This window comes from Giraffa tippelskirchi, chromosome 8, assembly GCF_054371585.1.
Source record: "Giraffa tippelskirchi isolate mGirTip1 chromosome 8, T2T-mGirTip1v1.2.pri, whole genome shotgun sequence".
Classification (NCBI taxonomy): Eukaryota; Metazoa; Chordata; class Mammalia; order Artiodactyla; family Giraffidae; genus Giraffa; species Giraffa tippelskirchi.
In genome coordinates this window covers 83,644,776-83,656,991 of record NC_137282.1, presented here as the reverse complement: position 1 = coordinate 83,656,991, position 12,216 = coordinate 83,644,776, and the positions used below count along the sequence as shown (strand labels likewise).

The window sequence follows — 12,216 nt, the reverse complement described above, 5'->3', positions numbered from 1 at the left end:
GAGAAGTGACAATCCTGGCAGCAAGGTCCCAGGAATATAGGGAAGGATGGGTACAGAGCGGAGATGAACAGGTTAGTTTTAGAGAGGAGAACTCTCAACTCTGAGAGCATGAGGAAGGAGGCGCAAGACCATGTGTATAGGCACCAACACATAAAATAACTGACACTGACATCTACTATACTCGGCTGTGGTGTGGGTTTATGCAAGATAATGAAGTGAGGGGCAGGAGAGAGATGAGGTATTCGTGGAGGAAAGAGAGGGTGGAATGGAATACACTAAGCAGACGCAGACAGTGAGCAGCCTCCCGGCCCCTCGTCTCCCACCCAGCCCAATAAGGAAGCTTGTCTATTTCCTCTCCTAAAGATCTGACAAGTCTGCCATTCTTCTCACCCTGTTTCAAAACACATCATCTCTGATCTGAACTACTGTATAGCCTCCCAGTGGGTCTACATGCACCCCCATGAAGGAAGACCCCTTCCAGTAAGCTGTCTGTAGTCAGAGGGATCTTTCTAAAACATAAACTAGATCATGAGACCCACATCCCCACAAACACGTTCCCACGGGGACAGACCATTTCCTCAGCCTGGAACGCACTTCCCTCTCATCTCTGCTTTCTAACTCCTACTCTTGCTTGAGACATCAACTTCACATTCATCCTCAGAAATGCTTTTCTTGACCCCCCACCCCATAATTCCCCCTATAATACATTAGCATTGCACTTTCCCTTTGTAACACTGACTCCAAATTGTAATTTTACATTTCTCGAGTAATGATTATTTGATTAATTTGGTCCCTCCTCATGGCAGGTACAGGCTTCGCAGTTGGCGCTAGCGGTAAAGAACCTGCCTGCCAGTGCAGGAGACATAAGAGACATGGGTTTGATCCCTGGGTCGGGAACATCTCCTGGAGGAGGAAATGGCAACCCACTCCAGTATTCTTGCCTGGAGAATCCCATGGACAGAGGAGCCTGGCGGGCACAGTCCATGGGGCTGCAGAGTTGGACACAACTGAAGCAACTTAGCGTGCACACACACACACACACACACACACACACACACACACACATGCATGGAAAATACAGGAGGAATGAGCTAGGATCCTGTCTTGTTCACTATTTTATCCTACGCACCTAGCGCTGTGACCAGCACCAAGCAGGAGCTTAAGTATTTATTGAGTGGAAAAAAGAGTAACAAGGTGATAAGCCATAGTGTGACCCATAGCCCCTGGAGACTTCATGAATCTCAAATAATTTGGGGAGTTGGCTGCATGACACGCCAGGGTGTAGGGATCCAAGATAGGATTGGAAAAAGTGAGTGGTGGTGGTTTAGGTTGGAGATTTGGGGTGGAAATAATAAAAGAAAACACTGGGCCAAAGTTTGCAAAATTTTGCTGAGATTGCTAACTGTTCTAAAATGTGAGTTCAGAGAGAGTCCACTAACTGGAAAAAATTTAATGAAGGCAATGAGGTAGGACGGGTTGAGTAATGAAAGGCCCCTTGGAAATGGGTTTAGTGTGTGTGTGTGGGGCGGGGGGTGGAGCAGAGAAAACATTGAGGTTGAAGACAGCAATGCCAAGTTAGACATCAGAGGGAGGAGCCATGACTTGCAACTGTGCTCACCCTCTTCCGGAAGCCTGCATCTCCACTGGAAATTACTGCTGTTTATTTACTACAGCCCAGTCTCCACTGTGCTGAGACCACATTAACTTATAGGAACTTGGACTTTAACAGAACACACTCAAAGGGAAGCAAATATGGAGGGTGAGAAAGGATAGCTAGCCCTGTTCTACCACAGAGAAAAAAATGGGAAGAAACGAAAAAAGGTCATGTGACCAATGCCTGCCATTAAGATTCCTATAATAATAAGCCCATAGCTCTGCCCAGGTAGCCGAGAGCCTGCAAGGTGGACCCTCCTGGCTTAACCACTCAATGGAGTGGTTGGTATTGCAGAATTCAAAACGCTGTCAGGAACTGGCCCTTGCTCAACTTTGCAACTTCTTAACTTCTTGTCAGAGGTTTCTGCAGCCCTGAGATCACCAGACCTGTCCTTCAGGGCTATTTCTCTGACAGTTCAATGAAGAAAGAAAGAACAACTTATACCCTGTGATTATTGTTATTAATAAACTGAAGCCACATTATTAATAATAATAATAACAACAGGAAACATTTACAACATATTTGCTATGTGCAAGGCTTTATTTTAAGTACTCTATATGCACCATGACTCATCTAGACAAGATACTCTTATAAGGCAGTTACTGTTTATAGATGGGGCAAAAGTATCAGTTGCTCAGTTAGAGAAAGTAACATAAGGAATAACAAGAGGAGAGTAATCTATTTCTTTCAAGTAAACTCTATTGTTTGTAGTATCAGTGGTATCACCTTTGTGACCCCATGGACTGTAGCCCGCCAGGCTCCTCTGTCCACAGATTCTCCAGGCAAGAATACTGGAGTGGGTAGCCATTCCCTTCCCCAGGGTATCTTTCCAACCCAGGAATCAAACCTGGGTCTCCTGCATTGCAGGCAGATTCTTTACCATCTGAGCCACCAGGGAAACCCAAAGATGGGATACTGAGTCCCAAACAAGTTAACTACCTGGATTTGATCTACCAAATCCAGGCAACCTACCTTCCGAGTTCGGACCCTTCTACACCACAGGAGACTTCTGATGGGCCTGCTGGTTCCTACATTACTGCAGTGGGTGCCTTTATAATAGTTCTAGTTATTACTGTTGATTGTTTGCTTGAGTAAGTGATCAATTGAGGGGAAAAGTAACAAAGGGAATAACAAGAAGGAAGTAATCTTTTCCTTTCAAGTAAACTTGATCATTTGTAGTTTTAACAATGGTATCACCTTTAGGAGTGAGAAAAGTAGAAGGAAGCAATGTGAAGCTAGTTCAGGAGGCTTTGATGTGGCAGATGTGGTTAAGAGGGCAGACACTGAGCCAGAATTGCAGAAGTCACCATTCATCAGCTTTACCATCTACTAGCCGTGTGACCTTAGGCAAGTTACTTAACTGTTCTGAAGCACCAGCTCTCATCTATAAACATTGAGGCTAATCATAGCACCTACTGTAGGAATTTTGAGGTTGTTATACTCGTTCAGTCATGTCCAACTCTTTGTGACCCCGTGGACTGCAGCACACCAGGCTTCCCTGTCCTTCACCATCTCCCAGAGTTGCTCAAACTCATGTCCATTGAGTCAGTGATACCATCAAACTATTTCATCCTCTGTCGTCCCTTTTTCCTCCTGCCTTCAGTCTTTCCCAGCATCAGGGTCTTCTCTACTGAGTCAGCTTTTCCCATCAGGTGGCCAAAGTATTGGAGCTTTAGCTTCAGCATCAGTCCTTCCAGTGAATATTCAGGACTGATTTCCTTTAGGATTGACTGGTTTGATCTCTTTGCTGTCCAAGGGACTCTCAAGCATCTTCTCCAACACTACAGTTTCCAAGCATCAATTCTTTGGCACTCAACCTTCTTTATGGTCCAACTCTCATATCCGTAGATGACTACTGGAAAAACCATAGTTTTGATCATATGGACCTTTGTTGGCAAAGTAATGTCTCTCCTTTTTAATATGCTGTCAAGGTTTGTCACAGCTTTTATTTTGAGGAGAATAAAGTTATTCCAAATGATGGCTATCAGTGGCAAGTGCTCAGCTAATCAGTTATAAAACAAGGAAACAAAATAAACCAACTGTACCTGCAGTTATGAGTACCAAATAGCTTTGATTCAGGAATGGAGAGAGGGTGGAATAGGATCATACGTGGAGAAGCGTGTGTGCATGCATGCTTAGTGGCTCAGTCGTGTCCAACTCTTTGTGACCCCGGGGACTGCAGCCTGCCAGGCTCTTCTATCCATGGAATTCTCCAAGCAAGAATACTGGAGTGGGTTGCCATGCCCTCCTCCAGGGGATCTTCCCAACCCAGGGATCAAACCCAGGTCTCCCGCACTGCAGGCAGATTCTTTACCAGCTGAGCCACCAGGGAAGTCCATGTGGTAAAGAAAATGCAGCCAAATGTGACAGTAGAACCTAGGTTGCAGGTATGTGGTATTCATCATGCATTCTTTCAAAAGAACATCTTGAAGATGGAGAACAGAGAGACTCAAGAAAAGGACTTGCCATATCTTGCCACAACAATGTCATAAGAGGATATGATGCTCAGAGTTGTGGCACCATCTTGGGATTATGAGTGAAAAACAAGAGAACCACAGAGACACCAACCCAGAAGTCTGACACTACTGAGTCACTATGAGGGACTGAACCATGTCCTCCCCAAATTCATAGGTTGAAGCCCTAACTCCCAATAGGACTGTATTTGGAGATGCCACCTTTTGGAAGGTAATTAAGGTTTAAATGAAGTCATGTGAGTGAGCCCTACTCCAGTCTGACTGGTGGGGAGTCAAGCACAGATGAAAGGCTACATCAGGACACCATGAGATGGCCGTCAACAAGCCAAGGAGAGAGGCCTCAGGAGAAACCAAACCTGCCAACATATTGATCCTGAATTTCCAGCCTCCAGAACTGTGAGAAAATGAATTTCTCTTGTCTAAATCGCGTAGTCTGTGGTATTTTGTTACGGTGGTCCTAACCGACTAAAACAGTCACTGAATTAACCAACCTTAAAATTATCTATCAGCTGCCTTCAGTTATGGAATAAATGTCCTTATTGCTTTAAAAGCAATCATAGGTTTTTCAACAAATGGTTCTGGAACAACTGGGCAATCACACATACAAAAAATAGACACAGACCTTACAAACTTCACAAAAATTAACTCAAAACGGATCACAGACCTAAATGTAAACATTAAACTATAAAACTCACAGAAGATAACATAGGTAAAACTTAGATGTCCTTGGGTAAGGTGATGACTTTTTAGATATAACACCAAAGGCACAATCTGTGAAAAAAATAATTTATAAGAAAAACTTCATTAAAATTAAATACTTCTTCTCTCTGAAAGACAATGTCAAGGGACTGAGAAGACAAATGAGACTGGAAGAAAATATTTGCAAAAAACACATCTGATGAAGAACTGTATCCAAAATATATAAAGAACTCTTAAAACTCAATAATAAGAAAATAAACAACCCAATTAAAAACGGACCAATCATTGAAATGTATACAAATAATAATACTGGAGAGAGTGTGGAGAAAAGGGAATCCTCCTTCACTCCTGGTGGGAATGTAAATTGGTGCAGTTACTACAGAAAACAGTATAGAGGTTCTTCAAAAAACCGAAAATAGAGCTACCGTAAGATTGACTAATCCCACTCTTTGGCATATATCTGGACAAAACTATAATCCAAAAAGATATATGCATTTCTCTGTTCATAGCAGCACCATTTACAAAAGCTAAGGCACAGAAACAACCAAAATGTCCAATGGCAGATGAATAGATAAAGAAGATGTGGATTGTATATGTACAATGGAATACTACTCAGTCATAAAAAGAATGAAGTTCTGTCATCTGAAGCAACATGGATGGACCTAGAGATTATCATAGTAAGTGAAGTAAGTCAGACAGAGAAAGACAAATACCATATGATATCGCTTATATGTGGATTCTAAGATACAAAACAATGAACTTATCTAGAAAACAGAAACAGATTCACAGACATAGAGAACAGACTTGTGGTTGCCAAGGAGGAGAGAGGTGGGGGAGGGATGGATTGGGAGTTTGGGATTAAAAAATGCAAATTATTGTATATATGTATGATGAAATCACTTTGCTGCACACCAGAAACTCTGATGGGGGATGTTGATATTCGGGGAAGGGGATATACATGTGTGGGGACAGAGGGAATATAGGAAATCTCTGCACCTTCCTGTCAATTTTGCTGTGAACCTTAAACTACTCAATCAAGTCTTAACTTAAAAAAAAGAAAATAGAAAAAAAAAAAACCCACAAACCTAGTTCTGCCCTATTTTGGGTAAATTCTTCAACTTTTACAAGCCCCAGTGCCTTCTTATATAAAATAAACGTAGTAGTAATTTCTACTTCCTAGAGTCAGTGTGAGGTGTAAATGAGAGGGCTACAATAATGCATTTGGCACAGTGGTCAAAATTAGAATGTGACCACTTTTTTTAGAAGCAGAGAGTATACAAAAGATCCTTCCACATTATTGTGTTGGTTTTTCCACTGGACTGGATGAAGAAGGGTAGAAGGACTCAACTGTCACTGCCTCGTCAGATGGGACCAGACTGTATTTTATGAAGAAGGCCAAGACGGCAGCAGGAAACTACCAAGGGTTTGGTGCGCCCTTGGTCTGATTTACCACGTCTTGGTGTTCAGATTCAAGGTCATCATGTCTGCAGAGCACCAACCTCACTCCTCAGCTCACCTCCCTCCTGAAGCTCTGTATTAACCACCCTTGACCCAAACCAGAAAAGCAATCCACAGGAGCACACCACCCACTTTCAACCACTTACCCACATCGGCCCCGCTGAGTGCTTTCCCCAGTGGCCAGGGCCTCAAGTCCATTCTCTTCCCATTAACAGTGAGTGATTGCACACAGCCTTGAAAGCCTCGGTTTGTCCCTGTTGCTCTCACCAACCAGTAAGCACTGGGAGCTCCACCAAGATAGAGAGGTGTCCGGAAGGTGATTTTACTGTACTGGCCCTTTAAGAAAGATGGAAACCATAACTCACTAAACAAAGTCAAAAGCTAAAACACTAGATGAGGGACATGATTAAGATACAATATAGTGCCAGTATGATGATCTCTTGGTCCATCCATGTTGCTGCAGATGACAGAACTTCATTCGTTTTATGGCTGAGTAGTATTCCATACGACCACATGGATTATACAGTCCATGGAATTGTCCAGGCCAGAATACTGGAGTGGATAGCCTTTTCCTTCTCTAGGGGATCTTCCCAACCCAAGGATCGAGCCCCGGTCTCTAGCACTGCAGGCAGATTCTTTACCAGCAGAACCAACAGGGAAGCTATATATTACCACATCTTCTTTATCCATTCATCATATATATATATGGATGTATATGGATATCCATATATCCAATTTATGGATTTTCTTCCACCCTATTTATCTTTAAGTCATTGTCTTACTGGAAAATTAAACCCACAGTTAGCATTGGAAACTCAGAGAGCTGTGTTTTGAGAAGGGATGATTTTGGAATGCCTCGAAGGGAAAGGAAGGTCAGTCAAAGCCAAGAGCAAGCCAACAGGCAGTGTACCGTGCTGGGCATCCAAAAGAAACTTTCTCTTTCCAGTCCTGACACCAATTTACTGTGTATCTTGGATGGGCCATAGGACTATTCTGTGTCTCAAAAGGTGATAATACTAATTTTGTGTATACGTGGGCTAACGTTTACCCTTTCACTATCCCAGTCACCATTATACTATGTCCTATCAGAGGCATTTGTGAGAGAGAGGGAAATTGCCAAGACTGAATTGCAAAATATTTTGAAATTTGCTCATGGATACGTTTTTTTAAAGTCTTGTTACAGCTAAGTAGGGACATTTCCAATCTTAGACTAAACCACAATCTGGATTGTAGGTTTTGAGGTTATAAAATACAGAGTTGAACATGAAGTGGGACAAAGTTAAGGTGCTCTTGGTTATTTGTTTTTTATTGCAGAAATATCTCATTTGTTTGGATTAAAGGGTATAGAGAAACGCTGGGTAAAGGCACGCTGCCAGTAGTTTTAAAATTTCCAGAATGTAAGCCACTGAAATGTAATCTTTATCCTTTAAACTTTTGTAATCAATAAGTAAAACATCTAATCATTGCTTTATCTTTTCTAATAAATGGATAAGAATCATTTATAAATAGTATATTAAATGTGAGCTAGGCAGCTTCAAAGTACTTACAGTGGATTTTAAGGGTTAATTATTTACATTTTTTGTTAGGTGAATTGAGTGCCTGGTTGGCTTATTTCATCAAGATCCTCAGGATTTACTTCTTTTGGATCCCATCCTCATCCCATCCCATCCCTCTGACCCCATTCCCTGATCCAGGACCACAGCAGGAGTCCAACAGCTAAATCCTTTTCTTCTTTTCTGGAGCATTAAGTGCACCATAGGGGTGAATAGCTCCTCTGAGGCTCCCTTCACAACATCCCAGACAACAGTCTTTGAGCCTTGCTTTTATCTTCCTCTAATGAGGGTTACCTTCGGATCTCTGAAGCCTGTATTGCCTGTCTATGGGAAAGAACTGGTGGTACTAGAATTTGCATTCCCTCTGCACAGGTCTTAACAGGTTTTAATGGGTGATTGAGTGTGAAAGTCCAACCCCCTTGCTTTGGGTTGGCACTACTCTGAGGTACAACGTACACTCCAGAGCTCCCCTGTCGGATCAGGCTAATGCCAGATCCTGGTAAACTTTGCCGTAGATCGCGTTCTTACTAACTTCTGTCCCTCCCTTGTTCATCTTAATCCCTTCTGTCACAGGTTTCCAATGGAATTCCTTTCTTAGTGAATCATTGGCATAGATTCATCAACTCAGGTCTGTTTGGGGGAAACCCTGACTTAAAACAGAGTCACTATCTCTCAAGACAGTTTCTTAAACATTATACACTTGTAGTCTGACTTGCTTAGCAAATCCTGGTAGTAGAGAGGCAGGTGTTACCCTGAGTATCCACAAAACTATATACCTTTTGTAATTAATTCTTATATTCAATAAATCATATACTCTGAAGGCAATTCGATCTGAGGATTAGAATCACTGTTATGTGTGCTCAGTCATGTCTGACTGAATGAGACCCCATGGACTATGGCCCACCACGCTCCTCTGTCCATGGAACTTTCCAGGCAAGAATACTGGAGTGGACTGCCATTTCCTACTCCAGGGGATCTTCCCAACTGTTAGAGCACTGCAAACTATATACATAGGCACCAGAATAGAATAGGATTATCACCTCCATTTTTCTAGATGCTATGCCTTTATAAATGTAACCTATAATTTCTTTAGCGTGTTGTTATCATATGGCCCTATTTATTAACCTTCATTGAATTTCCTTGTTTTAAACCATATGATGCTTATACATGTGTTACTTCTGTTACAGCTTCTCCACCTTGTATTCAGGCTAGTATTTTGAACCCAAGTTCAAAGCTTCCTTATTCCTATCAAATTTAATTTTAACCATAGTAGGCCCATTGTTCTGGCATTTACTGAGTCTGCAGTGCATTCACCCTCTCTTTCCCTTCCTTAGAAATATATGCATATCTGTATATTGATCTTCTTGGATTCACATTCACTACATTTGTATTCTTGTTCCTTTGGAACCACTGGGATCCAAATGATGAGGTTTATTTTTTCTATTTTTTTTTTTTAAGTAGCAAGTCATGACCCTTTATACAACTTGTCTTGTCAGCAAAGAATATGAAGAGCCTAGGAAGGAGAAAGCTACACACATATACACAAAGGCTTTCTTGCTACTTTTTTCCTCAGAGAATACAAACACCTGCCTGATTATAATTACAGACTTGGTTCCTTGGCAGGTTGCTAATCCAAACTGTTTATTCTAAACACAGTCCTAAAATTGCTCAGAGCATGACAAATATGTGAATACCTAGGTGATTCGCTGAGTAGCCCAACAGTTAAATTGTTTTACCACTTCCTATAATCATGGCCCCAAAAAAGGTGGATGAATGGATTATGCCTGCATATTGAACCAAGTGAACCTTTCAGGATGATTTTCTAAAGCCACAGAATTGCAACACCTCTGCCTTAAAAGCAAGCTTTGTGTTTGGCATTAATAATGGCTTCAATTCTTCCAACAGGGGTCTTCCTCCACCTCTGGCTTTGATGTCCTTGTAGAAAAAGAACATGTCCTTGAGTACAAGGCCTCCTGCATGTCCCTGTGCACCCAGGGCCATGATGTCAGCATATTCAGTCCCCCTCCTTGGTAGATGTGGGAAGGCCATGAGCCCTGAAAGCCCACCTTCAATGGAAAAGCTGGCAGGGGCACATCAGAGCTGGGTTGCCTGAGTATGCCATGCAAAACTGTCCATCTGCCAGCTCTCTGCAGCGGGACCCTCCCAGAGTGCTGGGTGGGAGGGTGGAAGTGAGGAGTGCACTCACCTGGGACTGGCCTGTCACCGGGGTGCCATTGTTCAGCTGCAACAGCCCGTTCAGCCCATCTCTGTAGAGCGCAACGGTGTGCCAGCCCCCAAGTTTGATTTTGGTCTCACTTACAATGATGGCAACCCCAGTTCCACAGTTAAACCTGTGGGGGAAGAAAAGAAAAGGAAAACTCTTAGATCAAAGTGAAAGTGAAAATCGCTCGGTCGTGTCCAACTCTTTGCGACCCCATGAACTACACAGTCCATGGAATTCTCCAGGCCAGAATACTGGAGTGGGTAGCCGTTCTCTTCTCCAGGGAATCTTCCCAACCCAGGGATTGAACCCAGGTCTCCCACATTGCAGGCGGATTCTTTACCAGCTGAGCCACCAGGGAAGCTCACTATTGTGCTCAGACTCAATGGACATCATTTCCAGGGCAGTAATAGCTTTGTTGAGAGCCAGTCTATTCAGAGTTAGGCTTATGGGTATCAAGGGCTGTTTAAATCCACACACAGAAAAACTTCCTTAGAGAGACGCCTCTTTTCTAGGACCATCTCAGTCTTGTCTTTAATATGCCTGCAGGACCTTGCAACATGGGGCCTCCTTTAACCCAACTTTCTCTGTAGCTCAGAGAATCCTAGGAAGCTAAGATCCTCTTTCTCCTTCTCAGAGATGGCCGGATACTAAACACGGATTCAAGGTGAGGAGAATTAGAGCTTGAGTCACTCTCCATCTGGGGATTTCTCTGGGGACTTCCCACAACTCCCAAATGACAGCCTCAGTGATATTAATAAAATGTTGAGAAAAAAAAAAAAACAAAAACCCAAAACGAGTCTTCACACTTATTTTGGAAAGCTGGGCAGCACTGCCATCTGTGTTCAGCTGGGCCTGAGTGCAGGTGTGGTTTCCATGAGAAGCTGCGGCTCAGAGCGGGTGTGGGTGGAGAACGAGCATTCTCAGACAGTTGCATTATTCTTGTTTTTTTTTCCCCCCAACCTCTGTATGTCCTGGGGTGCCCTCTGGTCACTACGCCTGACATCTAGAATTTTGACCCCTTCCAGCCAAGTTCTAAGCAGCCACCATAGTGCCTCCCCCTTGGGTCCTGAGGCTGCCAGTGGGGGACACTGGCCATGACACATAGTGTTGTCCTTTTCAGGATGTGCACTAATTGCAGCCTGCTTCTCATGGTCCCCCTTTGTCTCCTGATCCTCAATAGACAGGAATGGGTTGGAGAGGCATTGCAGAACCGGCTCACCGAGAGGGGGTGATCTCAGAATCACACAGTAGGAGTTGCAGAGATGGAGAGCTGCTACTAGCAAATAACCAGCTGGGCTAGTGAGAGTCCTTCAGATCCTCCAAGCCTTAGAGCTCACGAGGTTAGGGACCACTGCCCCGGATCCTACTAGCTGAACTCAATCTCCCATCAATCAATGCATTTAGCAAAGGGTTCAGGGGGCAGGGGGCATTTTCTACCCCATGTGGAATGCAATCTCCCATCAATCAATGCATTTAGCAAAGGGTTCAGGGGGCAGGGGGCATTTTCTACCCCATGTGGAATGCTTCACAGACAGTCTTATCTATCTTAACCAAAAGTAATTTTTGTGCTGAAATAATCAAAAAACAATAATGGTTGGTGCTTACTGAGTGCTTGCTATGGTTCAGGCACTGCTCTAAGTACTCTTACGTATTAACGCATTTAATCCTCACAGTAACCCTGGGAGCTAACACAGAGTTGGAGAGGTTAAGTCACTTGTTGAAGGTCAGGTCGCCAGGGAATGTTACCACGGGGATCTTGACCAGTGAGCCATGGAGAAGCACTCGGCTGATCTCATCAAATAGTCCCATGTACACCTCCATGAGGATGGTTAAAACACTTGCATGTCCACAGAACTCTGCCTCCAGAAAAACCACATAGAAACCAAAGGTGGGTGGCTTCCGAGATGCATTGGGACACAAATGATCGAGGCAGAGGAGGTAAGTTAAACAGTCCATCACAGTCTGGAGGGAAGATAACGATACAGTCTGGGTCTCTAGGAGCCTCCAGGAGGCTGTGGGCTCCTCTCTGGGCTCCATGGCTGTCAGCTGAATCTACTGCAGGGGACAAGGAGAAGGTCCCAGCCTTCTTCCCATCACATCCAACAGAGCTCCAGGAAAGAAGGGACTTGATGGGCTCACTGCTGCATCCCCAGG

The 12,216-nt window shown here is 43.5% G+C and overlaps 1 protein-coding gene across 7 annotated transcripts in view; it reads right to left on the bottom strand.

Moving 5' to 3' along the window:
- EGFLAM (EGF like, fibronectin type III and laminin G domains) overlaps nucleotides 1-12,216 on the bottom strand; it is a 194,809-nt gene that overhangs the window by 44,116 nt on the left and 138,477 nt on the right. For all 7 annotated transcript variants that reach the window (XR_014061930.1, XR_014061931.1, XM_081519289.1 and 4 more), the window contains 2 exons: nucleotides 10,045-10,189; nucleotides 6,432-6,621 (listed from right to left, as the gene is read on the bottom strand). Coding sequence is in view for 5 of the 7 variants with exons in the window: in XM_081519289.1 (XP_081375415.1) it covers nucleotides 6,432-6,621; nucleotides 10,045-10,189 (335 nt within the window). In the remaining 2 variants the exon portion in view is untranslated. The remainder of the gene's footprint in view (nucleotides 1-6,431; nucleotides 6,622-10,044; nucleotides 10,190-12,216) is intronic.